Below are 27,000 nucleotides of genomic sequence, written 5' to 3' on the forward strand. Positions count from 1 at the left end.
CAGTATGTTCTCTAGCTGTACTCTGTTGTTCTTTTTTCTCCATGTATCATGCTCCTCAGGAATTTTCCATTGCTACTGTTACAAAGCCATCAAACTCGACATTACTTAAAACTAATTCTAAAGGTTTCTATATTCCATTTTGAGATTTTGTGCCCCTCGTCTCATGTCGCAGGTGAATTATTCGGGGAAGTCATCCTTGGTGGGTTAATTAAAGGGGCTTTCTTCATGATGAAGCGATGATCAAATGGGAAGGAATCAACGACTGAAGGAAAATCAGAGCGCAAGGAAACGGTGATGAAGTAATAGTGGAATGGTAATGAGAGTCACAGGCATCATTTAGGTTGGCAAAGGCCGTAAAGGTCGTCAAGTCCAACCGTTAAGCTAACACTGCCAAGTTCACCAGGAAACCATGTCCCTAAGCTGGCGCTTGCCTCTGCACTTACAGGTGGAGAAGCTGCCCAGAGCTTCACAGCCAGCCCTGTGATGCAGTGTCCGTGTCAGCGGTGCTGATGTCACAGAGGCCACTGGGGGCAGGGGCGGGGCAGGCCTATAAAAGAGGGAACGCTGGGTGCAGTGCATCAGTGCGACCTGGTGAGGTGCGGGGAGTAGAGGGCAGGGACAGGGCTCCTGGGGGCCTGCCGAGGGAAGAGGGGGCTCCACAGCGCAGGGCTCTGGGCCTGTGCTGGGGGCTCACCTGCGTCTCCTCCCTCAGAGGTAGCAGAGGAGCATTTGGAGAAGCCCCAGCGCTGCTGAGACAGGGACTCTCCAAACACCCACCTTTGATGTCTGACACGTCCGCAAGGAGGTGTAGGACACCCAACTCGATGGCGCAGGGTGAGAGCAAAGTCCCCCTCCTACAGCCTGGCAGAGGGACTCCTGAGGCTGTGGGCATGGACCGGGAGCGTTGGCAGGGGGAGGCAGGAGCTCCAAAGCCACGCAGCGGGAGGGCCGCTCCTCTGCTTGGCAAGCGGGACCAAGGCTGGGCAGTGCGCACCCTCCGGGACATCCATGCCTGCAGTGCCCTTTCCTCTCCAAGGCTTCCAGCCCTGCTCAGCAGCCAGCTAGGCAGGGACAGAGCAGCCCTTGGGGGCAATCCCTCAGGGACGCACCCCTGGCCCCACAGATGTGCTCATTCTCAGTGGCATTTGCTCTCTTCCCTCCAGCATGCATGCTATGTCACCTGGTAGAGGCAGACCCAGATATCTGTGGCCCAAAACTGCATTCTCAATCGGTCTGTGCCCATCTCTTTTGCCTGGTGAGTTCCTCTGGGGCTGGTTTCATCTTTGCAATGCACCTGCCCTGCCACATGCCCCTCATCTGCCCCTTGTCTCTGCTCTTCTGCAGCTTTTTGCCACTGATCTTTTTCCACATGGGACACAACAGGAAGAACAGATGATATTTCATTCTACGGAAATTCTAAGCACAATCCATCAGGCAGCCCAGATGGTGAGGATCTGAGATGATCAGGGTGATTTGTGGAAGGGGAGGATTGCGGGAGCTTAACGCAGATGCCAAGAACAGAATCCCAGCCTTTCCACCCAGCTCTGGGATGGAAGTCTTGCTCCCAGCAGCTCCACGGAGGCTCCAGCACAGGAGCCTGCTCTGCCTGGTCGATCTGTGGCCTGTGATCCAGCTGGGGCCACATCCTGCACCCAGCCCCGAGGTGTGGGTCTGGCTGTGGAGACCCTGAGGCTGCCACTGATGGAGGCTGCTCTGCTCTTTCCAGGTCTGCTTTGTGTGTGGTGAGAGGGGGGCCACCATCACCTGCCAGGAGATGGGCTGCGACCGCAGGTTCCATCTCCCCTGTGCCGTGGAGGGCGGATGTGTCACTCGTTACCAGCTGCCGTACAGGTACCATCTCTACCCTTATCCCCATCACCGGGGAAGGACCCAGCGCTTCTCATCTCACCCATCCCTTCCTTCTTCCCCTAGTTCCTTCTGCTGGGAGCACCGTCCACAGCAGCAAGAGCTGGCGGCTCCAGAGGACACCGAGTGCCTCATCTGCATGGACCCTGTTGAAGGCAGAACGACCTATGGGACCATGGTGTGCCCAGCCTGCAAACATGCCTGGTTCCACAGGGCCTGCATCCAGGTAGGAGCTGTTCCCTTGGTCCGGACACGGCAGGCTCTCAGCAGCAGCAGAGCCTCACTCACGCTCTTTCTGTTTCTCCTGCAGGGACAGGCTCTGCGTTCTGGCGCTTTTTGCTTGCAGTGCCCTGTGTGTCAAAATAAGAGAGTGTTTCTAACAGAAATGCTCCACGTGGGGATCCGAATCCCAGTGAGGTTGGTGTCCTCCTGGCCAGCACTGCGTCACACCTGGACCTGCCCCCGCAGTCATGGCCCTCCGCTGACCCCCAACTCCAGGCTTTAGCTCCATGCAGGAGTTGGAAACAGGGTGTGGGGGGAAGAGCGGGGAGGCCCTGCATATGCCTTACGCTGTGGCAGCAGGGGCTCATCAAGTTTCCTTTCTCCATCAGACAAGCGACATGGGAAGATGACAATGCATACAGAGAACTGTACCAGAGGCACGGGAGCTGCGATGCCAGCGAGTGCCTTTGTCCAGGAGGCAGAGGGGTGGCAGAGCCAGACGGGTAAGTTGCCAAAGATGCACCCCGGGGCTCGGCATGGGATCTCTGTCTCAGCAAAGGCTCGAAGCAGAAAGGCTGAGAACAAGAGCTCTGCTGGACAGTCCCGTGCTGTGGGCACTTGATCCTTAGAGACATGAACCAATTTCTTTCCCCAGGCCTTGGCAGCTCTTTCTGTGCAGCTCCTGCGCTGCTGTGGGCACACACAGACACTGCTCCCAGCTGGAGAACAGCCATGAGGCCGGATGGGAGTGTGACAGCTGCGCTGGCCTGGGCACCCGTAAGTGTCAGAGCACCCGGGTGCTCCTGGACTGGGGCCAGGGGCCAGGCAAGGCCGGGCAGTGGGTGCCTGGTGTGGGCTTGGCAGAGCCTGTCTGCTCCAGGAGGGCTGGGGCACCGCTCTGGCCTACGCTGCCCCAGGCCTGGGAACCAAGCCCTTATTGTTCCTGCTTTCCCTTGTAGCCTCCAGTTCCAGGTCAGAGCTTGCTGGTCCCAGCACTGACAGCCCAGCAGTATCGGGGCAGTCTCCTGGATCTCTGCAACGGGAGCTCAGCAGCTCCAGCAGCAGCAGCAGCAGCAGCCAGGCAGCATCGGGGCAGACCAGCAGGTGCAGCAGCACCAGGCAGCAGGCAGCGGTGGCATCCCGTGGCTCTCCATCACAGCAAAGAAGGAGGAGCAACAGCCCCGGTGGGCCCGTGCGGGTGCGAGGCCGCTCCCGCGTGCGGCGTCGGGACCAAGCTCCCTATGCACGGCCCAGAAGACGCTCCCAGGGCAGCCGCACACCACCAGCACGAGCTGGGAGGAGCCCCTGCAGACCGGCTGCGTCCAGGCTGTCCCAGGGCTCACCAGCACGTGCGAGCCGCAGGCACAGCACCACCAGACAGCGGCCATCAGCATCATCCCATGGCTCCAGAGAACGACAAAGAGGCAGCGCCTCAAGATCCACCGGGCCTCTGCGGGTGCGAGACCGCTCCCGTGTGCAGCGTCGGGACCAAGCTCCCTATGCACGGCCCAGAAGACGCTCCCAGGGCAGCCGCACACCACCAGCACGAGCTGGGAGGAGCCCCCGCAGACCGGCTGCGTCCAGGCTGTCCCAGGGCTCACCAGCACGTGCGAGCCGCAGGCGCAGCACCACCAGACAGCGGCCATCAGCATCATCCCATGGCTCCAGAGAACGACAAAGAGGCAGCGCCTCAAGATCCACCAGCCCTGTTCACGTGCGAGACCGCTCCCGTTCGGAACGCCGGGCCCAAACTCCCAACACGCGGCGCAGAAGGTGCCGTTAGAGCACCCACACGCCAGCACCACATGCGAAGAGGAGCACACGCAGACAGGCTGTGCTGGGGCTATCCCAGCGCTCCCCAGCACCTGCTAGCAGCTGCTGCAGCAGTGGCAGGAGTCACCAGGGAGCAGCAGCTCCAGCATTGACAGCCAGGAGGCTTTACAGCCATGCCACAGTTCCCTGGCACCAGACACTGGCACTGCAACAATCAGGCCATGCCACGGCCTCCCAGCGTGCTCCCAGTTGAACTGTCACACCCAAACTGCCTACACATGGCCCAGAAGACAGCAGAAGAGGAGCCAAGCGCCAGCACCACGTGGTGAAAGGAGCACCCACAGCCAGGCAGTGAGGGACTGTCCCAGCGCTCGCCAGTACCTGAGACAAGGAGCCCCAGAACCAGCAGGCATCGGCCATCAGCAGCATCCTCTGACTCCGCAGCACTGGAAAGCGGCAGCAGCTCCATCCCCGCTAGCCCCACGTGGGTGTGAGACAACTCCCACTTGCAACATCGGGCCCAAACTCCCAGAGCACAGTCTGGACACCTCAGTGGGACCAACCGTGTTTCCCCTCCGAGCGACCGCTGGGATCACCCTCTATCGGCACAATAAAGGTGGCCCTTCATCTCTGGACTGGGAGATTCCAGGCTCCTTGGTTGGCTTCCTCCTCCTCTGCCTTTCTCAAGGGGCAGCATCAGTGGTGGACTTGGCAGTCCTAGGGCCTAGGGTAAAGGTTGGACGTGATGATCTTAAAGCTCTAGTTGATGTTAGTGATTCTAGTTGATTCTGTGATTCTATGTACTGTTGACAGTCACGGGTGCTCAGATCCCACAAAAAAAAAAAGAAAGAAAAGAACAAAAACACAAAAAAAAAAGTGGAAAAGGACAATTAAAATCAAGGGGCTTCCTCCTAAATCTGTTGCCCCCACGCAGAACCGCTTTGCTGTCCTGCCAGAGGTGAAGGAGGAAACGCACTTGCACCGGAAAGAGCCAGATGATGCACTGGTAAAGAAGATCTCTACTGGTGCTGCCAGGAAAAAGCAGTGGGTCGCAGTAGCAGGGGACTGTACTTTGAAAGAGACAGAAGCACTCATCTGTCGGCCTGACCCGGTCTCAAGGGAGGTGTGTTGCCTACCAGGGGCACAGATCAGGGATGTTGCAGAGAGGCTGCCTGCTCTAGGAATTCCCATGGACTATTACCAACTTCTAGTGATACATGCGGGTGCTAGGGATATAGATAGTAGTAGCGTGGAGAACATAAAGAAGGACTACAAAGCCCTGGGAGAGGTGGTTAGGGGCTCTAGAGCTCAGATAGTCTTTTTGTCGATTCTCCGGGATACAAGGGAGGACCTAAAAAAAGCTAGGAGGATTAGCCAGGTTAGTAAACGGTTAAAAGGGTGGTGTCATAGTCAGGGGTTTGGGTGTCTTGAATGCGGGAGCCAAGTCTGTAGGCCAGGTCTGGTGGGGACTGGTGGAGCTGGTCTGATGAAGAGCAGTTCTGGTAGGAGGCTTGCCAGACTGGTAAAGGAGGCTTTAAACTAGATGTTTTTGGGGGAGGGGGCCATCATTCCATCCCAAGACATCCAGTCAGTTGCCAGCACCTATAAGAAATGCTCGGAGCAATTTGGATGTATTCCAGCCGCTCCAGCCAATGAGCCGGCTTCATTTGGAGCTCGGCTCAGATGCCTCTATACAAACGCCCGTAGCATGGGGAACAAACAAGAGGAATTAGAGATGTGCGCACATCTACGGGAGTATGCTATAATGGGCATCACAGAAAAAAGGTGGGGTGGCTGCTATGACTGGAGTGTTGGAATGGAAGGTTACAGGCTCGTTAGAAAAGACATGCATGGCAGGCGCGGAGGGGGAGTTGCCCTTTACGTTAGGGATAGGCTGGAGAGTATGGAACTCTGTCTGGGGACAGGTGATCAGTTAACAGAGAGTTTGTGGGTCAGGGTTAAAGGGAAAACAGCTATGGGAGACATTACTGTGGGGATCTCTTACGGACCCCCAGATCAAGAAGAACCTGCGGGTGAAGCACTCTATAGACAGATAGGAAAAGCCTCACGCTCACAGGCCCTTGTTCTCATGGGTCACTTCAACCACCCTGACATCTGTTGGAACGAGGGTACGGCCCGGCACAAGCAATCCAGGAGGTTCCTCCATTGTGTGGAAGACAACTTCCTCCTGCAAGGAATAGAGGAGCCAACAAGAAGGGGTGCCATGCTTGACCTCATGCTCACCAACAGGGAAGGGCTCGTTGGAAATGTTGGAAACACTCCAAGGCAGCCTTGGATGCAACCATCAGGAGATAGTCAAATTTGAGATCCTCAGGACGGTGAGAAGAGCGTGCAGCAAGCTCACTGCCCAAGACTTCAAAAGAGCACACTTTGGCCTCTTCAGGAACCTGCTTAGTAAGATTCCATGGGATATAGCCCTAGAGGGCAGAGGGGCCCAAGACACTTGCGTGATATTCAAGGATCACCTGCTACAAGCTCAGGAGCCTTGCATCCCAACCAGAAGGAAGTGCAGCAGGAGGGCCAGGAGACCTCCTTGGATGCATAAGGAGCTGCTGAGGAAAGTTCAAATGAAAAAAGAGGCGTATAAAAGGTGGACGCAAGGACAGGCGGCCTGGGAAGAGTACAGGGATGTTGTCCAGGAAGCTAGGGACCAGGTTAGGAAAGACAAGGCCCAGTTAGAATTAAACTTGGCTAGGGATGATAAGGATAACAGGAAGGGATTCTACAGGTACGTAGCAAGTAAACAACAGATTAAGGACAACGTAGGCCCCTCAGGAAACTCTCGAGTACTAGCTGCGCAGGATTTCGAGAAGGCTGAGGTTCGGAATGACTTCTTTGCCTTGGTCTTCACTGTCAAAGGCTCTGACTGCACCACCCAAGTCTTGGAAGGTAGATGCAGGGACTGTGAGAATGAAGACCTTGGGCCCACTGTAGGAGAGGATCTGATCTGAGACCATCTTAAAAACGTGAATGCACACATGTCCGTGGGACCTGATGAAATCCATCCATGGGTCCTGAAGGAGCTGGCGAATGAAGTTCTTAAGCCACTGGCCATCATATTTGAGAAATCATGGCAGTCAGGTGAAGTTCCCGACGACTGGAAAAAGGGAAATTTCCATTTTCAAGAAGGGGAAAAGGGATGACCCGGGGAATTAGAGACCAGTCAGTCTCACTTCTGTGCCTGGCAAGATCTTGGAGCAGATTCTCCTGGAAGGCATGCTAAGGCACATTGTCCTGGGTTTAGCAGTAGCAGTCAGTTTTCTCCTTCTTGGTAGCTGGTGCAGTGCTGTGTTTTGACTTTCGGGCTGGGAACAGAGCTGATAAAAATGATGTTTTGGTTTGGCCAAGGACTTTGTGAGCCTCATGCTCTGCCAGGGAGGATGGGAAGCCGGGAGGCAGCAGAGACAGGACACCTGCCCCAAACTGACCACAGAGGCATTCCATACCACAGCACGTCATGCCCAGGGGGGAACTGGGAGTTACCCGAAAGGACAGGGGGTCTGTCGGGTCGGACTCGTTCTTTGGCGGGTGGTATTGTACTCTTTTCCCTTGCTATTATCTCTTATCATAGTTGTTAGTGGTGGTAGCGGTGGTGATTTATGTTGTACATTGGTTGCTGGACTGTTCGTATCTCAGCCCGTGGGAGTTGCATTCTTTCGATTCTCCTCCCATCCCTCTGGTAACGGGGAAGGGGGGGGCAGCCCCTGGGGAGGGGTGGGGGACGTGGGCCTCGATTGCTTCCAGCCTGGCACCATTCACTGGGAGTGAGTGCACAAGCCGTCTGGCTGGGGTTAAACCACGACACACATGAAACAGAACAAGGTGCTCAGTGATGTCGACGCAGGAGTCACGGACAACGCAGAGATGATCAATGTGATCAGCGATTGCCAATTTATTACAAAGTTTTAACTCCTTATATACCGTTTCTTACAGGCATTTACAGTGATTTGGTATATTATGATTGGATACGTGTCTTGAAGACCCTTAGTGACTAACACATAATTGGTTAAGCACAGGTGTGAGAACATGACCTCGAAAGCTTGCCAACAGTCCACAGTTCTCATTAACAGGGTGAATTCCAGCTTCTTCTTATCTTGCTTTCTTAAGCTTCCTCGGGCCTCTCAGGGCATTGCTGTATCTTTCAGGATTTATGTCCCAATTATCCATTCACCCGTGAGAAAAATGTCTCCACACGGTGACAGCCAGCATGGCTTCACTAGGGGAAAGTGCTGCCTAACCAATTTGGTGGCCTTCTGTGATGGGGATACAGAACTGATAGACAGGGGTAGAACAGTTGATATCATCTACCCGGACTTGTGCAAAGCGTTCGACATGGTCCCACACAACATCCTTGTCTCTAGATTGGAGAGACAGCAATTTGATGAATGGACCACTCGATGGATAAAGAACTGTCTGGATGGCCGCACACAAAGAGTTGTGTTCAGTGGCTCAGTGTCCAGCTGGAGACCAGTAACGAGTGGTGTCCCTCAGGGGTCGGTGTTGGGACCGGTCTTGTTTAGCATCTTCGTCGCTGACATGGACTGTGGGATTGAGTGCACCCTCAGCAAGTTTGCCGATGACACCAAGCTGTGTGGTTCCGTTGCTACGCTGGAGGGAAGGAATGCCATCCAGAGGGACCTCGAAACGCTTGTGAGGTGGGCTGATGCCAACCTCAGGAAGTTTAACCATGCCAAGTGCAAGGTCCTACACCTGGGTTGGAAAAATCCCAGGCACAGCTACAGGTTGGGCAGAGAAGAGATTCAGAGCAGCGCTTCGGAGAAAGACTTGGGGGTGCTGGTCGATGAGAAATTGAACATGAGCTGGCGTCAGTGTGTGCTTGCAACCCAGAAAGCCAACCGTATCCGAGGCTGCATCAAAAGGAGCGTGACCAGCAGGTCGAAGGAGGTGATCCTGCCCCTCTACTCTGCTCTTGTGAGAACTCACTTGGAGTATTGTGTGCAGTTCTGGTGTCCACAACATAAAAGGGACATGGAACTGTTGGAACAAGTCCAGAGGAGGGCCATGAGGATGATCAGGGGAGTGGAGCACCTCCCGTATGAAGATAGGCTGAGAAAGTTGGGGCTGTTCAGCCTGAAGAAGAGAAGGCTGCGTGGAGACCTCAGAGCAGCCTTCCAGTATCTGAAGGGGGCCTATAGGGATGCTGGGAAGGGACTCTTCTTTAGGGACTGTAGTGACAGTCCCTGTCAGTGTTCAAGACCAGGTTGGACGAAGCCTTGGATGAGATGGTTTCGTGTGAGGCGTCCCTGCCCATGGCAGGGTGGTTGGAACTAGGTGATCTCAAGGTCATTTCCAAACCTAACTATTCTACGATTCTATGATTCTATGATTCTATGAAGATGGTCAGAAAAAACAATGAATGCCAGATAATGTAAATATATCTCCGTAATTTGCAGGTCAGACTTGTGGTTGCTTTTATTACCAACAATTAAGCAATTCAGAGTAGATTATTTAACTCACAAAAAGCAAATATGCTTTGGGAAAGCTGTGCTGCAAATCATTCCCACTTTTTATCCCCACATAATCTTCAAGCACATCACCAGAAATCAGGTAACTTGTTCCTCACTGATGTCAAGGAAAAGAAGGACTGTGGCTTCCCACAGAGCTGCAGAATCACTGATGCTGGTAGGTACCTCTGCGGATCACCCAGTTCAACTTCAGCTCAAAGCAGGGTCAGCTACAGCATGTTGCCCAGGGCCACGTGCAGCAAGGTTTGAATAGCTGCAAGGATGGAGAGGCCACAACCCCTCCGGGCAGTCAGTGCCAGTTTTCACACACCCACATTGTGAAAAGCTGTGCATTTTGGGGTCTTTATTAACGACATTTCCTAAATTTCAACTTGTGCCCGTATCCTCTTGCCTTTGACTGGATACCACAAAGAAGTCTGGCTCTGTCTCTATATCCTCCCATCAGATATTTATACACATGGATAAAATCCCCTGAGCCTTGTCTCCTCTGGGATGGCTTCTTCCCATTGTCTGAAGAAGGAGTCATCTCCTTCTTTCTGATCTGGTGGTCTGTGGTGAACACCCACCACAGCACCACATCCAGTGGTTTGCTCCCTGAGTATGACCCAGCAGCTCCCAGCCGGCTAATTCTTTGGTCCCAAGGCAAAGTTCCCTCACCTAGCATGCAAAACCTGCTGTGGTTCCTCACTGCCCTCCTCTGTCATTCCTGTGATGGTTTTGCCCCGCTTGATCAGGAAGATCACATTTCTTTGTAGGCACCTTTGATCCCCAAAGAAGATCATAAAAGTCATAAAAGCCCAGTCCTTGCTGTTGACACCAAATATGCAAATAGTTGCAGGCCTACAGGGTCTGACAAGCACAACCAGTGTGTCCACGACATCCGAGGTCTCAGCCCTTGGTAAGCAGAAAACATCCCCTAGAACACAGGCTGGGTTGACAGATGAAGCCTCCATCCCTCACAGTCACCCTTGCCACCAGCCTTCTTTCTCAGGCTCAGATGCTTTATTGGACAGAGCTCCAGCCCAGCATCCGCACCCACGGAACTGAAGCTATGCTGTAGTTGCGTATCTGCAGGTGGAGGAGAAGCCTTCCTCCTGAGGCCAGAACTCACAAGCTTCTGCCTATGCCACCATGGAAATCTGCATTTCCCAGCCTGATAAGCACAGACTTCCATTGCATTCTTCAGTACAGCTAGGGGCTCAGGCTCTTGTATCTTCAGGGTCCTGGAGAAGACCTAATCTCTTCCTGGACCACTGCATCAACTGCTACAACAGCCAGCTGCTTTTTAAGGCCAGCAGCTATATAGGCTTCTCCACAGCACCTGCTGAAAGGGTGCATGATCTTCCCAAACTAGGAGTCAGCTGGGGAAGGAAGAAAGCTCAAAGCACCTTCTGGTCAGGCATAGCTGGCAGAGCTCATTACAAGTTGCTAGAGCCTGCTGGAACACAGGCCTCCTGTACTTATCCCTTCCCAGCTGCAGCCAGCGCCCTGAAAACCCTTGAAGAATTCCCAGTTCTCCAGCAGCCCTAGAAGTTCCCAGGGGATCTCAAAGGAAGGCGAAGAAACTACTCACCTCTTGGCTGCCTCTTTTAGCTGTACTCACCGCATGAGTTTAAAGGAGTCCTGATGACTGCCACAACCAACAGCAGCGTCTCTATTTTTTATGGATAATCAATACACCAGCCACTAAGTGGACCTTTGAAGGTCCATCCAACCCAAACTATTCCATCATTCCTTTTCTTCTACTCTGCTTCTGCTCCACACATAGTCTGGTGTTTGCCCTGGTGTCCGATTCAGAGAAAACTCCAGGCACAAACTTGCCAACAAACTTTTCAAGTTGACAAGCAGGTATTCTTTATTGCGGCGCCGGGAGACACGGGGGATAGCTCCTCCTAACGTGTGTCTCCCTATTGCCACACAAGCCGTCTTTTTATAGCCACTGGGCATAAATACATGTTCATGAGGCTACGTATGGATTACATCATTTTCCAGAAAGTTCCCTGCGTGCGTACACAATTGTGGTGGTGGTGGTCTCTGAGGGTCGTTTACTTCTTCCAACAATCTTCATCACTACTGGCAGCCTTTGAAGCACGCGCAGTAGATGCTCATACCAGTTTAATTGGGTCGTTAACACCAGAGACATAATAATCCTCCTATCCTCCTACTTATCAGTTAGTTTAACTGTAGCCCATCCTGGACACCTGCGGTTCCCAGATACTCCTTATCCCTGTGTCCTCTTCTTCTAGAGTCTTTTTCTTCAAAATATGTCAACTATAATGATTTATCTTGTGAGAATTCTCAGTATGTTCTCTAGCTGTACTCTGTTGTTCTTTTTTCTCCATGTATCATGCACCTCAGGAATTTTCCATTGCTACTGTTACAAAGCCTTCAAACTCGACATTACTTACAACTAATTCTAAAGGTTTCTATATTCCATTTTGAGATTTTGTGCCCCTCGTCTCATGTCGCAGGTGAATTATTCAGGGAAGTCATCCTTGGTGGATTAATTAAAGGAGCTTTCTTCATGATGAAGCGATGATCAAATGGGAAGGAATCAACGACTGAAGGAAAATCAGAGCACAAGGAAACGGTGATGAAGTAATAGTGGAATGCTAATGAGAGCCACAGGAATCATTTAGGTTGGCAAAGGCCGTAAAGGTCGTCAAGTCCAACCGTTAAGCTAACACTGCCAAGTTCACCAGGAAACCATGTCCCTAAGCTGGCGCTTGACTCTGCACTTACAGGTGGAGAAGCTGCCCAGAGCTTCACAGCCAGCCCTGTGATGCAGTGTCCGTGTCAGCGGTGCTGATGTCACAGAGGCCACTGGGGGCAGGGGCGGGGCAGGCCTATAAAAGAGGGAACGCTGGGTGCAGTGCATCAGTGCGACCTGGTGAGGTGCGGGGAGTAGAGGGCAGGGACAGGGCTCCTGGGGGCCTGCCGAGGGAAGAGGGGGCTCCACAGCGCAGGGCTCTGGGCCTGTGCTGGGGGCTCACCTGCGTCTCCTCCCTCAGAGGTAGCAGAGGAGCATTTGGAGAAGCCCCAGCGCTGCTGAGACAGGGACTCTCCAAACACCCACCTTTGATGTCTGACATGTCCGCAAGGAGGTGTAGGACACCCAACTCGATGGCGCAGGGTGAGAGCAAAGTCCCCCTCCTACAGCCTGGCAGAGGGACTCCTGAGGCTGTGGGCATGGACCGGGAGCGTTGGCAGGGGGAGGCAGGAGCTCCAAAGCTACGCAGCGGGAGGGCCGCTCCTCTGCTTGGCAAGCGGGACCAAGGCTGGGCAGTGCGCACCCTCCGGGACATCCATGCCTGCAGTGCCCTTTCCTCTCCAAGGCTTCCAGCCCTGCTCAGCAGCCAGCTAGGCAGGGACAGAGCAGCCCCTGGGGGCAATCCCTCAGGGACGCATCCCTGGCCCCACAGATGTGCTCATTCTCAGTGGCATTTGCTCTCTTCCCTCCAGCATGCATGCTGTGTCACCGGGTAGAGGCAGACCCAGATATCTGTGGCCCAAAACTGCATTCTCAATCGGTCTGTGCCCATCTCTTTTGCCTGGTGAGTTCCTCTGGGGCTGGTTTCACCTTTGCAATGCACCTGCCCTGCCACATGCCCCTCATCTGCCCCTTGTCTCTGCTCTTCTGCAGCTTTTTGCCACTGATCTTTTTCCACATGGGACACAACAGGAAGAAGAGATGATATTTCGTTCTATGGAAATTCTAAGTACAATCCATCAGGCAGCCCAGATGGTGAGGATCTGAGATGATCTGGGTGATTTGTGGAAGGGGAGGATTGCAGGAGCTTAACGCAGATGCCAATAACAGAATCCCAGCCTTTCCACCCAGCTCTGGGACGGAAGTCTTGCTCCCAGCAGCTCCACGGAGGCTCCAGCACAGGAGCCTGCTCTGCCTGGTCGATCTGTGGCCTGTGATCCAGCTGGGGCCACATCCTGCACCCTGCCCCGAGGTGTGGGTCTGGCTGTGGAGACCCTGAGGCTGCCACTGATGGAGGCTGCTCTGCTCTTTCCAGGTCTGCTTTGTGTGTGGCGAGAGGGGGGCCACCATCACCTGCCAGGAGATGGGCTGCGACCGCAGGTTCCATCTCCCCTGTGCCGTGGAGGGCGGATGTGTCACTCGTTACCTCCTGCCGCACAGGTACCATCTCTACCCTTATCCCCATCACCGGGGAAGGACCCAGCGTTTCTCATCTCACCCATCCCTTCCTTCTTCCCCTAGTTCCTTCTGCTGGGAGCACCGTCCACAGCAGCAAGAGCTGGCGGCTCCAGAGAACACCAAGTGCCTCATCTGCATGGATCCTGTTGAAGGCAGAACGACCTATGGGACCATGGTGTGCCCAGCCTGCAAACAAGCCTGGTTCCACAGGGCCTGCATCCAGGTAGCAGCTGTTCCCTTGGTCCGGACACGGCAGGCTCTCAGCAGCAGCAGAGCCTCACTCACGCTCCTTCTGTTTCTCCTGCAGGGACAGGCTCTGCGTTCTGGCGCTTTTTGCTTGCAGTGCCCTCTGTGTCAAAATAAGAGAGTGTTTCTAACAGAAATGCTCCACGTGGGGATCCGAATCCCAGAGAGGTTGGTGTCCTCCTGGCCAGCACTGCGTCACACCTGGACCTGCCCCCGCAGTTATGGCCCTCCGCTGACCCCCAACTCCAGGCTTTAGCTCCATGCAGGAGTTGGAAACAGGGTGTGGGGGGAAGAGCGGGGAGGCCCTGCATATGCCTTATGCTGTGGCAGCAGGGGCTCATCAAGTTTCCTTTCTCCATCAGACGAGCGTCATGGGAAGATGACAATGCATACAGAGAACTGTACCAGAGGCACGGGAGCTGCGATGCCAGCGAGTGCCTTTGTCCAGGAGGCAGAGGGGTGGCAGAGCCAGACGGGTAAGTTGCCAAAGATGCATCCCGGGGCTCGGCATGGGATCTCTGTCTCAGCAAAGGCTCAAAGCAGAAAGGCTGAGAACAAGAGCTCTGCTGGACAGTCCCGTGCTGTGGGCACTTGATCCTTAGAGACATGAACCAGTTTCTTTCCCCAGGCCCTGGCAGCTCTTTCTGTGCAGCTCCTGCACTGCTGTGGGCACTCACAGACACTGCTCCCAGCTGGAGAACAGCCATGAGGCCGGATGGGAGTGTGACAGCTGCGCTGGCCTGGGCACCCGTAAGTGTCAGAGCACCCAGGTGCTCCTGGACTGGGGCCAGGGGCCAGGCAAGGCCGGGCAGTGGGTGCCTGAGGTGGGCTTGGCAGAGCCTGTCTGCTCCAGGATGGCTGGGGCACCGCTCTGGCCTACACTGCCCCAGGCCTGGGAGCCAAGCCCTTATTGTTCCTGCTTTCCCTTGTAGCCTCCAGTGCCAGGTCAGAGGTTGCTGGTCCCAGCACTGACAGCCCAGCAGTATCGGGGCAGTCTCCTGGATCTCTGCAACGGGAGCTCAGCAGCTCCAGCAGCAGCAGCAGCAGCAGCCAGGCAGCATCGGGGCAGACCAGCAGGTGCAGCAGCACCAGGCAGCAGGCAGCGGTGGCATCCCGTGGCTCTCCATCACAGCAAAGAAGGAGGAGCAACAGCCCCGGTGGGCCCGTGCGGGTGCGAGGCCGCTCCCGCGTGCGGCGTCGGGACCAAGCTCCCTATGCACGGCCCAGAAGACGCTCCCAGGGCAGCCGCACACCACCAGCACGAGCTGGGAGGAGCCCCTGCAGACCGGCTGCGTCCAGGCTGTCCCAGGGCTCACCAGCACGTGCGAGCCGCAGGCACAGCACCACCAGACAGCGGCCATCAGCATCATCCCATGGCTCCAGAGAACGACAAAGAGGCAGCGCCTCAAGATCCACCGGGCCTCTGCGGGTGCGAGACCGCTCCCGTGTGCAGCGTCGGGACCAAGCTCCCTATGCACGGCCCAGAAGACGCTCCCAGGGCAGCCGCACACCACCAGCACGAGCTGGGAGGAGCCCCCGCAGACCGGCTGCGTCCAGGCTGTCCCAGGGCTCACCAGCACGTGCGAGCCGCAGGCGCAGCACCACCAGACAGCGGCCATCAGCATCATCCCATGGCTCCAGAGAACGACAAAGAGGCAGCGCCTCAAGATCCACCAGCCCTGTTCACGTGCGAGACCGCTCCCGCTCGCAACGCCGGGCCCAAACTCCCAACACGCAGCGCAGAAGGCGCCGTTAGAGCACCCACACGCCAGCACCACGTGCGAAGAGGAGCACACGCAGACAGGCTGTGCTGGGGCTATCCCAGTGCTCCCCAGCACCTGCTAGCAGCTGCTGCAGCAGTGGCAGGAGTCACCAGGGAGCAGCAGCTCCAGCATTGACAGCCAGGAGGCTTTACAGCCATGCCACAGTTCCCTGGCACCAGACACTGGCACTGCAACAATCAGGCCATGCCACGGCCTCCCAGCGTGCTCCCAGTTGAACTGTCACACCCAAACTGCCTACACGCGGCCCAGAAGACAGCAGAAGAGGAGCCAAGCGCCAGCACCACGTGGTGAAAGGAGCACCCACAGCCAGGCAGTGAGAGACTGTCCCAGCGCTCGCCAGTACCTGAGACAAGGAGCCCCAGAACCAGCAGGCATCGGCCATCAGCAGCATCCTCTGACTCCGCAGCACTGGAAAGCGGCAGCAGCTCCATCCCCGCTAGCCCCACGTGGGTGTGAGACAACTCCCACTTGCAACATCGGGCCCAGACTCCCAGAGCACAGTCTGGACACCTCAGTGGGACCAACCGTGTTTCCCCTCCGAGCGACCGCTGGGATCACCCTCTATCGGCACAATAAAGGTGGCCCTTCATCTCTGGACTGGGAGATTCCAGGCTCCTTGGTTGGCTTCCTCCTCCTCTGCCTTTCTCAAGGGGCAGCATCAGTGGTGGACTTGGCAGTCCTAGGGTAAAGGTTGGACGTGATGATCTTAAAGCTCTAGTTGATGTTAGTGATTCTAGTTGATTCTGTGATTCTATGTACTGTTGACAGTCACGGGTGCTCAGATCCCACAAAAAAAAAAAGAAAGAAAAGAACAAAAACACAAAAAAAAAAGTGGAAAAGGACAATTAAAATCAAGGGGCTTCCTCCTAAATCTGTTGCCCCCACGCAGAACCGCTTTGCTGTCCTGCCAGAGGTGAAGGAGGAAACGCACTTGCACCAGAAAGAGCCAGATGATGCACTGGTAAAGAAGATCTCTACTGGTGCTGCCAGGAAAAAGCAGTGGGTCGCAGTAGTAGGGGACTGTACTTTGAAAGAGACAGAAGCACTCATCTGTCGGCCTGACCTGGTCTCAAGGGAGGTGTGTTGCCTACCAGGGGCACAGATCAGGGATGTTGCAGAGAGGCTGCCTGCTCTAGGAATTCCCATGGACTATTACCAACTTCTAGTGATACATGCGGGTGCTAGGGATATAGATAGTAGTAGCGTGGAGAACATAAAGAAGGACTACAAAGCCCTGGGAGAGGTGGTTAGGGGCTCTAGAGCTCAGATAGTCTTTTTGTCGATTCTCCGGGATACAAGGGAGGACCTAAAAAAAGCTAGGAGGATTAGCCAGGTTAGTAAACGGTTAAAAGGGTGGTGTCATAGTCAGGGGTTTGGGTGTCTTGAATGCGGGAGCCAAGTCTGTAGGCCAGGTCTGGTGGGGGCTGGTGGAGCTGGTCTGATGAAGAGCAGTTCTGGTAGGAGGCTTGCCAGACTGGTAAAGGAGGCTTTAAACTAGATGTTTTTGGGGGAGGGGGCCATCATTCCATCCCAAGACATCCAGTCAGTTGCCAGCACCTATAAGAAATGCTCGGAGCAATTTGGATGTATTCCAGCCGCTCCAGCCAATGAGCCGGCTTCATTTGGAGCTCGGCTCAGATGCCTCTATACAAACGCCCGTAGCATGGGGAACAAACAAGAGGAATTAGAGATGTGCGCACATCTACGGGAGTATGCTATAATGGGCATCACAGAAAAAAGGTGGGGTGGCTGCTATGACTGGAGTGTTGGAATGGAAGGTTACAGGCTCGTTAGAAAAGACATGCATGGCAGGCGCGGAGGGGGAGTTGCCCTTTACGTTAGGGATAGGCTGGAGAGTATGGAACTCTGTCTGGGGACAGGTGATCAGTTAACAGAGAGTTTGTGGGTCAGGGTTAAAGGGAAAACAGCTATGGGAGACATTACTGTGGGGATCTCTTACGGACCCCCAGATCAAGAAGAACCTGCGGGTGAAGCACTCTATAGACAGATAGGAAAAGCCTCACGCTCACAGGCCCTTGTTCTCATGGGTCACTTCAACCACCCTGACATCTGTTGGAACGAGGGTACGGCCCGGCACAAGCAATCCAGGAGGTTCCTCCATTGTGTGGAAGACAACTTCCTCCTGCAAGGAATAGAGGAGCCAACAAGAAGGGGTGCCATGCTTGACCTCATGCTCACCAACAGGGAAGGGCTCGTTGGAAATGTTGGAAACACTCCAAGGCAGCCTTGGATGCAACCATCAGGAGATAGTCAAATTTGAGATCCTCAGGACGGTGAGAAGAGCGTGCAGCAAGCTCACTGCCCAAGACTTCAAAAGAGCACACTTTGGCCTCTTCAGGAACCTGCTTAGTAAGATTCCATGGGATATAGCCCTAGAGGGCAGAGGGGCCCAAGACACTTGCGTGATATTCAAGGATCACCTGCTACAAGCTGAGGAGCCTTGCATCCCAACCAGAAGGAAGTGCAGCAGGAGGGCCAGGAGACCTCCTTGGATGCATAAGGAGCTGCTGAGGAAAGTTCAAATGAAAAAAGAGGCGTATAAAAGGTGGACGCAAGGACAGGCGGCCTGGGAAGAGTACAGGGATGTTGTCCAGGAAGCTAGGGACCAGGTTAGGAAAGACAAGGCCCAGTTAGAATTAAACTTGGCTAGGGATGATAAGGATAACAGGAAGGGATTCTACAGGTACGTAGCAAGTAAACAACAGATTAAGGACAACGTAGGCCCCTCAGGAAACTCTCGAGTACTAGCTGCGCAGGATTTCGAGAAGGCTGAGGTTCGGAATGACTTCTTTGCCTTGGTCTTCACTGTCAAAGGCTCTGACTGCACCACCCAAGTCTTGGAAGGTAGATGCAGGGACTGTGAGAATGAAGACCTTGGGCCCACTGTAGGAGAGGATCTGATTTGAGACCATCTTAAAAACGTGAATGCACACATGTCCGTGGGACCTGATGAAATCCATCCATGGGTCCTGAAGGAGCTGGCGAATGAAGTTCTTAAGCCACTGGCCATCATATTTGAGAAATCATGGCAGTCAGGTGAAGTTCCCGACGACTGGAAAAAGGGAAATTTCCATTTTCAAGAAGGGGAAAAGGGATGACCCGGGGAATTAGAGACCAGTCAGTCTCACTTCTGTGCCTGGCAAGATCTTGGAGCAGATTCTCCTGGAAGGCATGCTAAGGCACATTGTCCTGGGTTTAGCAGTAGCAGTCAGTTTTCTCCTTCTTGGTAGCTGGTGCAGTGCTGTGTTTTGACTTTCGGGCTGGGAACAGAGCTGATAAAAATGATGTTTTGGTTTGGCCAAGGACTTTGTGAGCCTCATGCTCTGCCAGGGAGGATGGGAAGCCGGGAGGCAGCAGAGACAGGACACCTGCCCCAAACTGACCACAGAGGCATTCCATACCACAACACGTCATGCCCAGGGGGGAACTGGGAGTTACCCGAAAGGACAGGGGGTCTGTCGGGTCGGACTCGTTCTTTGGCGGGTGGTATTGTACTCTTTTCCCTTGCTATTATCTCTTATCATAGTTGTTAGTGGTGGTAGCGGTGGTGATTTATGTTGTACATTGGTTGCTGGACTGTTCGTATCTCAGCCCGTGGGAGTTGCATTCTTTCGATTCTCCTCCCATCCCTCTGGTAACGGGGAAGGGGGGGGCAGCCCCTGGGGAGGGGTGGGGGACGTGGGCCTCGATTGCTTCCAGCCTGGCACCATTCACTGGGAGTGAGTGCACAAGCCGTCTGGCTGGGGTTAAACCACGACACACATGAAACAGAACAAGGTGCTCAGTGATGTCGACGCAGGAGTCACGGACAACGCAGAGATGATCAATGTGATCAGCGATTGCCAATTTATTACAAAGTTTTAACTCCTTATATACCGTTTCTTACAGGCATTTACAGTGATTTGGTATATTATGATTGGATACGTGTCTTGAAGACCCTAAGTGACTAACACATAATTGGTTAAGCACAGGTGTGAGAACATGACCTCGAAAGCTTGCCAACAGTCCACAGTTCTCATTAACAGGGTGAATTCCAGCTTCTTCTTATCTTGCTTTCTTAAGCTTCCTCGGGCCTCTCAGGGCATTGCTGTATCTTTCAGGATTTATGTCCCAATTATCCATTCACCCGTGAGAAAAATGTCTCCACACGGTGACAGCCAGCATGGCTTCACTAGGGGAAAGTGCTGCCTAACCAATTTGGTGGCCTTCTGTGATGGGGATACAGAACTGATAGACAGGGGTAGAACAGTTGATATCATCTACCTGGACTTGTGCAAAGTGTTCGACATGGTCCCACACAACATCCTTGTCTCTAGATTGGAGAGACATCAATTTGATGGATGGACCACTCGATGGATAAAGAACTGTCTGGATGGCCGCACACAAAGAGTTGTGTTCAGTGGCTCAGTGTCCAGCTGGAGACCAGTAACGAGTGGTGTCCCTCAGGGGTCGGTGTTGGGACCGGTCTTGTTTAGCACCTTTGTCGCTGACATGGACAGTGGGATTGAGTGCACCCTCAGCAAGTTTGCCAATGACACCAAGCTGTGTGGTTCCGTTGCTACGCTGGAGGGAAGGAATGCCATCCAGAGGGACCTCGACACGCTTGTGAGGTGGGCTGATGCCAACCTCAGGAAGTTTAACCATGCCAAGTGCAAGGTCCTACGCCTGGGTTGGAAAAATCCCAGGCACAGCTACAGGTTGGGCAGAGAAGAGATTCAGAGCAGCGCTTCGGAGAAAGACTTGGGGGTGCTGGTCGATGAGAAATTGAACATGAGCTGGCGTCAGTGTGTGTTTGCAACCCAGAAAGCCAACCGTATCCGAGGCTGCATCAAAAGGAGCGTGACCAGCAGGTCGAAGGAGGTGATCCTGCCCCTCTACTCTGCTCTTGTGAGAACTCACTTGGAGTATTGTGTGCAGTTCTGGTGTCCACAACATAAAAGGGACATGGAACTGTTGGAACAAGTCCAGAGGAGGGCCATGAGGATGATCAGGGGAGTGGAGCACCTCCCGTATGAAGATAGGCTGAGAAAGTTGGGGCTGTTCAGCCTGAAGAAGAGAAGGCTGCGTGGAGACCTCAGAGCAGCCTTCCAGTATCTGAAGGGGGCCTATAGGGATGCTGGGAAGGGACTCTTCTTTAGGGACTGTAGTGACAGGACAAGGGGTAACAGGTTAAAACTTAAACAGGGGAAGTTTAGATTGGATATAAGGAGGAAGTTCTTTCCTGTTAGGGTGATGAGGCACTGGAATATATTGCGCAGGGAGGTTGTGAATGCTCCATCCCTGGCAATATTCAAGGCCAGGTTGGACGAGGCCTGGTGTGATATGGTTTAGAGCGAGTTGTCCCTCCAAATGTCAGGGGGGTTGGAATTGATGATCTTAAGGTCCTTTCGAACCCTAACTATTCTATGATTCTATGATTTTACGCCTTCAAGAATGTTTTCAGGCTGTCAAATCCGACTTTGTGAGGGGGAAAGAGAAAGAAGGGTCTTAAGAGCCCTTGGGACAGAATTAAATGCTAGCAGGAGCACATCCAGTACAAAGTGAGATGTTTTAAATCCTCAATTCCCTTAAAAACCATAACGCCAATCATTTCAACTTTGTTCTTTACTGCCTGCTTTCTTGGCTGCCTTTCATTTTGAGCACTTGGGGAGAAATTTCTCTGGACAGCAGACCAGCAGCGATCAAACTTTAAAACCCAATTTATGTCTTTAACTCCAATATCTCCTATATTCTGTAATGAGAGAAATGGGTATTCCATTGAAATCTAACACAGACCCAGTCTCCCAAGTTTGCACAAGGTGGCAATTCAGGGAAAAAAATGAAGTAAAATAGAATTTATATTATTGAGTGGGGCTGCTGAGGAGAGGAACATTTGTATTCAGGGTTTTATACATAGGGGGTTTTAAAGGGAGAAAGAGATCTAAAACGTTTAGCAGGGATAAAACTGTGCAGAGACTATTCAGAACTCAGGCTGTGTCACTCTAACCCTGTTCCCTTATTCAATGGAAATACAAGCAACCAATGCAGAATGCTCAATCTTCTGATTAAAAAAGAGAAAAGGGGAGGGGAGGGAACGGTTAACTCTGTGTTTGCAGGACATCACACTGGCATCTTTATTTTCTCCTTTATTTGGTAATTCACTTTTACAACTGCTCATTAATATTTCATGCTGCTTCTAAATGTCAGAGAAGCCATTGCTCCTTTGTCATGCTTCACAATGGCCGAGTGACAACAGTGGCTCTGACTCCAGTCTACTATCAGTGACTATCTGCATGGAGAGACACATCGCTGCCCTGCCTTTGTCACTCAGTCCCTGACACAGTGGTGACAAATGCTGACATGCCCTGCCATTGCCTTCAGCCTCCAATAACAGAGATCTGCCACTTTCCATTGTGCTGTCTGCACTCTTGTCCCCCTAAAGAAGAAGCTGGATGTTAGTGATGCTTGGTGATGCGCAGGGCTGCTTCTGCCAGATGCTTTTCCTCCAGTTACGTATTCAGATTGACCATGCTTCAGAAAGCACAGTCTTTAAATGGTGTTCTGGGACCAGCATCCAGCTTCAAGCTTGTGTGATAACGGTGTCTTCAGGGGGTTGAGGAGGAAAAAAATGCTCTCTTTTTTAGCAAAAGTGATAGGAGACAGTGCCAGATTTTAGGACAGATCATAAAAGTCCATAGATGGGAAGAAGCCCATTTCCCATCAGTGTCAAGGAGCTCTTAGGCTTGAGCTGGCAAGGCACAGTGTAATCCCAAAGCCAGTGCAGGGTGGTGCACACCAGATGTCCCATGTACCTTCCTTCCCTGCTGCAGCATCACAAACCGCTTTGCAGAAGTTCATAAAAGAAATGATCCTTCTCCCTTTCTCGAGTGCTTGGAAGGGTTTGTTTCTGACAGGCAGCACAAAGTGCTCTGGGGCTCCCTCTGACCCTGACAGTAATTTGCAGCCCCCTTTCCTCCCTGCTTGCAATACGGTACTGTCGTGATTTAACTCCAGCCAGACAACTTGTGCACTTACTCCCAGTGAGTGGTCCCATTGCCCCATCGAAGCAACCAGGTGATGATGTGCTCCCCTGGTTGACGGGTAAAATCTTTTCGCATATTCCGTAGCTCGGTTGAGGTCCGAAGTCGAGAAGTCACCTCTCCTTCTTCTTCTTCATCATGTGATGATGACTCCTGATCAGGTTCTGGATCGAGTAGTGGATACGTTGTTTCTTCATCTTGCTTTAACCTTCCTGCCTCCTTTTTGCTTTTTCTCTTGCGTACAGGGGCAACCGATATTGGTACGAATTGGTCCTCTGGTTTAGTTGCAGTGATTATCACTGTGGTTTGAGTAGCGACTGTACTTGTTGCTGGGGGTGATGTGGCTGCTGTACTTGGAGCTGGGATAGCTGCGCTGTCTGTTGCAGTCGAAGTTTGAGTAGCTGCTGTACTTGTTGCTGGGGGTGGTGTAGCTGCTGTACTTGGAGCTAGAGTAACTGTACTGACTGTTGCTTTGCCCTCAGATCCAGTGACATTTTTTTCCTTTTGAAGGTGCTGGAAAGCATTGAACATGGCCCTGTAAGCATAGGCCAAGCCCCAGCACGTTGCCATGATTTGTCCGTCTCTGGTATGGCCAGACTGACCACACACCTCATTTAAGTGTTTTACTAATTCTTCTGGATTTTGCAGTTGTTCAGTGGTGAAATTCCAAAGTACTGGAGGGGCCCACTGACCTAGATACTTGCCCATACTGTCCCACACACCCTGCCACTCATGGCTGTCCAGCCTCAGAGAAAATCTCTTGGTCCTCCTACTTCGTCGTTTAACCCCAGACAAGACCCAAACCTGACTCTGCTTAACTTTTGAAAACAGATGAAATAGTTGTGGGCAAAATACACTCTGTATACGTGCCAACATGGTGATCCCCATCACAATCAGCAAACAAGTCTCAATAGCATTAAAAGGCCATTCAAAACTCTCAAATGATGCTGTAAATGCTCTGGGGGGAGGACTGGGAGGGTAAAAGAATGCCTCCTTCACAGGTTGACCACCCGAGAAGGAGAAAGAATATGTGTAATTGCTAAGCACTTCTATTATATACCTCCCAAAGTATAAAGGTGGTGACCATACTGGGAACATAAGCCAGATAAGTTTCATGATCAATAATTCTATTGTGTTACAAGTCATTACCATAAAGTACAATGAGACAAGAACTTTAGCCCAAGCCCCACACTTGAAAAACACTAATACAGCAAATACCAGATCTAAGAAAGTTACAACATTCTGAAGCTGTGAGATCAAGAGGAACAACCTTGAAAGCCAATAAATCAGCATTGTGACGAGTGACTATTAATCCGGTCAGATCTGTTGTTATCTCAACCCCTTTGAGCCCCATGTTGGGTGCCAAAAATAACTGTCGTGGTTTAACCCCAGCCAGACAACTTGTGCACTTACTCCCAGTGAGTGGTGCCCGGCTGGAAGCAACCGAGGCCCACGTTAGTCCCCCCCTTCCCCAGGGGCTGCCCCCTCCTTCCCTGCTCCCAGAGGGATGGGGAGGAGAATCGAAAGAATGCAACTCCCACGGGCTGAGATAAGAACAGTCTAGCAACCAATGTACAACATAAATCACCACCGCTACCACCAACGACAACAATGATAAGAGAAAATAGCAAGGGAGAGGAGTACAATACCACGCGCTGAACCACGAGTCCGACCCGGCAGACCCCCTGTCCTTCTGGGTAACTCCCAGTTCCCCCCTGGGCATGACGTGCTGTGGTATGGAATACCTCTTTGGTCAGTTTGGGTCAGGTGTCCTGTCTCTGCTTCCTCCCGGCTTCCCCTCCTCCCTGGCAGAGCATGAGGCTCACAAAGTCCTTGGCCAAACCAAAACATCATTTTTATCAGCTTTGTTCTTAGCCCGAAAGTCAAAACACAGCACTGCACCAGCTACCAAGAAGGAGAAAAATGACTGCTACTGCTAAACCCAGGACAGGTACACATGCTTGATGCATTCAGATAAAACTATTCACTTGATGCGCAATATCCATTACAGAGTATCTAAGCATCTATTGAGGTTGATGATTCCAGAAAATGGCTGGGAGCCCTAATGAGTTTCCTCATTTCCAGCACTTTGCTCATCCTAGATAAATGGATGCAGGCAAGTGCAAAACGTGGATTAAGTCATCATAGGCAAAGATGTCAATACCAGCCTATTGAACCCACCATGCCCCCATGCATGCAGTGCCTTCATGGGGCATATTCAGCATTCAACCAACACACCCTTGGCAAAAGTCCACTCCTCGTTGCTATTATAAACAGAGGGGACAAGATGCAATAAAGGCATTCTTTCTCCTACTGAAACATTGAAGACGGCTTCTTTTAGCCTTAGCTACAGCAGCGCTGTTATCAATTACAGGCACTAAAGAAGAGCTGGCACTTGTTAGAGCCGAGCACTCTCCAAACCCCACTGAGAAAGGATCTCCTTTCTTTCATTGCAGTTTGGATCAGGCTCACAGACCTGATGGTTTAGAAGGCAGTTTTTTTTTTCCCCCTCCATTCCTTTGTTGCTTCTTCATTTCATGTTTGTGACTAGAAACCTTTTTTTCCCCATCTATATACCAGTGGCAGCAGGATGGGGCTGCATTATCCCCACCATTTCCATAAAACCAAAAATGTTAATTAAAAGCTGCATAGTGGGGCTGGAACTATCAGAAACTAGAAAGGGAACAAGAATGAGGCAGAATAGCAAACAGGGGCAGACTTTTGAAGCCCTTTGCACATGATGCTTTTCCCCATTAGAATACTTCCATGGCTGTTCCACATGCTTATCACAGCTCAATTCGTCTTGCACACAGATCTTACTGAAAGGTAATAAGCAGCTCCCAGCTAGAGAGTCTATTAACATGTAATCTTTGACATTTTTGAGTCATGGGTGGCTGCCAGACAGGTTTCTCCCTTTTACTCACTGAAATCCATTGTCTGAGGGTTTGAAGATCTGATTTCAGGCTGCATTTTGCTATATTCATCTTGAATGCGCTGTCTCCCAGTCCCATGGTGGGAAGGGGCACTGAAATTACCAACAGAAGTCTTCTTGAGCTCAGGGGGTAACAAACTGATCCAATGGTGACTGTGTTCACAGACTGAAATTTCCTTCTCTTTCCGTTTTCCTTTCCTTTCTGCTTTCCACTTCTTTTCTTTCTCCTTCCCTTTTCTTTCTCCTTCCCTTTTCTTTCTCCTTCCCTTTTCTTTCTCCTTCCCTTTCCTTTCTCCTTCCCTTTCCTTCCCTTCCCTTTCCTTTCTCCTTCCCTTTCCTTTCCTTTCCTTTCCTTTCCTTTCCTTTCCTTTCCTTTCCTTTCCTTTCCTTCCCTTTCCTTTCCTTTCCTTTCCTTTCCTTTCCTTTCCTTTCCTTTCCTTTCCTTCCCTTCCCTTCCCTTCCCTTTCCTTTTCCCTTTCCCTTTCCTTTTCCTTTTCTTTTCCCTTTTCCCTTTTCCCTTTCCTTTTCCCTTTCCCTTTCCTTTTCCTTTTCTTTTCCCTTTTCCCTTTTCCTTTTCCTTTTCCCTTTTCTTTTTCCTTCCCTTTTCCCTTTTCTTTCTCCTTCCCTTTTCCCTTTCCTTCCCTTTTCCCTTTCCCTTTCCCCTATTCTTTCCCCTTTTCTTTTTTTCTTGTCCCTTCCCACTTTCCTTTCCTCGTGTCCATTTGGGGACAAATCTTCACTTCCATACCCAAGGCTCTGTGCAGTGAACAGGCAGTGTCCAGATGACTGCAGCGCCTGCTGACATTACTCTCCATTAAGGGTTCTCTCTCTTGCTATACAAACAGCTCAGCTGCTCCTGCAGCAAGCACTGAACCCGATGCACAAAGGGAACATGATATGAGCTTACCCTGTATTATCAGAATGCAAATAAGGATAAGTTCAGCAGCTGCTTCAAAAGGCAAAAGCTATGGGGGGGGGTGTGACAGGCTGGGCACCTGAGGGTTATCCTCTCTCTACCCTTACCAAGTTGCCAAGATAGGAGGTCCTTGATATTCAGCCCAAGCAGCTTTGGCAGAGTAAGTTACAGGTAAGGAGCCTTACTGGTACTGCAAGTACCTCAGCATTCACCTTCCAGGCTGGTTGGACAGGGATCATAATTTCTCAGGTAACTGGAACCCAACTGAGATTTCAACTGCTACAGAAATGTTTCAGAATGTGAAGTAAATGTCATTGCTCTGTAATTTCATTATGTATAATGTCTGTTAGTTAATAATATGCACATAACTAAAAACAGCCAATGCAGTAAGCTCAGTCTTGCTCACCTTTCTGCATTACAGTTGGATCCCCACCGGTCTCAACATAGGGATCCCATGTCAGCTCAAACAGCTGTAATTATCTGTCCTTGAAATATTATTAAGAAAGCAGGATTATATGAAAGAATTAAAACACACACCAAAAGAAC

At 52.1% G+C, this 27,000-nt stretch overlaps 3 protein-coding genes across 4 annotated transcripts in view; 2 read left to right on the forward strand and 1 right to left on the reverse strand.

Moving 5' to 3' along the window:
• Positions 1 to 27,000, reverse strand: part of ZFAT (zinc finger and AT-hook domain containing) — a 983,920-nt gene that overhangs the window by 872,963 nt on the left and 83,957 nt on the right. The window lies entirely within an intron of this gene.
• LOC133223503 (G2/M phase-specific E3 ubiquitin-protein ligase-like) lies at positions 1,443 to 2,902 on the forward strand. The gene has a single exon (XM_061374253.1). The coding sequence runs from the start codon at positions 1,775 to 1,777 to the stop codon at positions 2,369 to 2,371; it is 597 nt and encodes a 198-aa protein (XP_061230237.1). The 5' UTR covers positions 1,443 to 1,774; the 3' UTR covers positions 2,372 to 2,902.
• LOC133223428 (uncharacterized) lies at positions 12,492 to 14,038 on the forward strand. Its single transcript, XM_061374109.1, has 2 exons — positions 12,492 to 12,727; positions 13,375 to 14,038. The coding sequence occupies exons 1-2, from the start codon at positions 12,492 to 12,494 to the stop codon at positions 14,036 to 14,038; spliced, it is 900 nt and encodes a 299-aa protein (XP_061230093.1).

Source organism: Neopsephotus bourkii, unplaced genomic scaffold (assembly GCF_033783945.1).
Source record: "Neopsephotus bourkii isolate Nb327-2 ecotype Australia unplaced genomic scaffold, CSIRO-AGI_Nbou_v1 NB_1637, whole genome shotgun sequence".
In the NCBI taxonomy this organism is placed as follows: domain Eukaryota; kingdom Metazoa; phylum Chordata; class Aves; order Psittaciformes; family Psittacidae; genus Neopsephotus; species Neopsephotus bourkii.

What these genes read in the sequence shown, in the direction of transcription:
- LOC133223503 (XM_061374253.1), top strand. Translation starts at nt 1,775, where the DNA reads ATGGGCTGCGACCGCAGGTTCCATCTCCCCTGTGCCGTGGAGGGCGGA.
- LOC133223428 (XM_061374109.1), top strand. Translation starts at nt 12,492, where the DNA reads ATGGCGCAGGGTGAGAGCAAAGTCCCCCTCCTACAGCCTGGCAGAGGG. An exon ending in CCAGCCCTGCTCAGCAGCCA is followed by an intron (nt 12,728 to 13,374) that starts GCTAGGCAGGGA and finishes CCACTGATGGAG; the next exon opens with GCTGCTCTGCTCTTTCCAGG.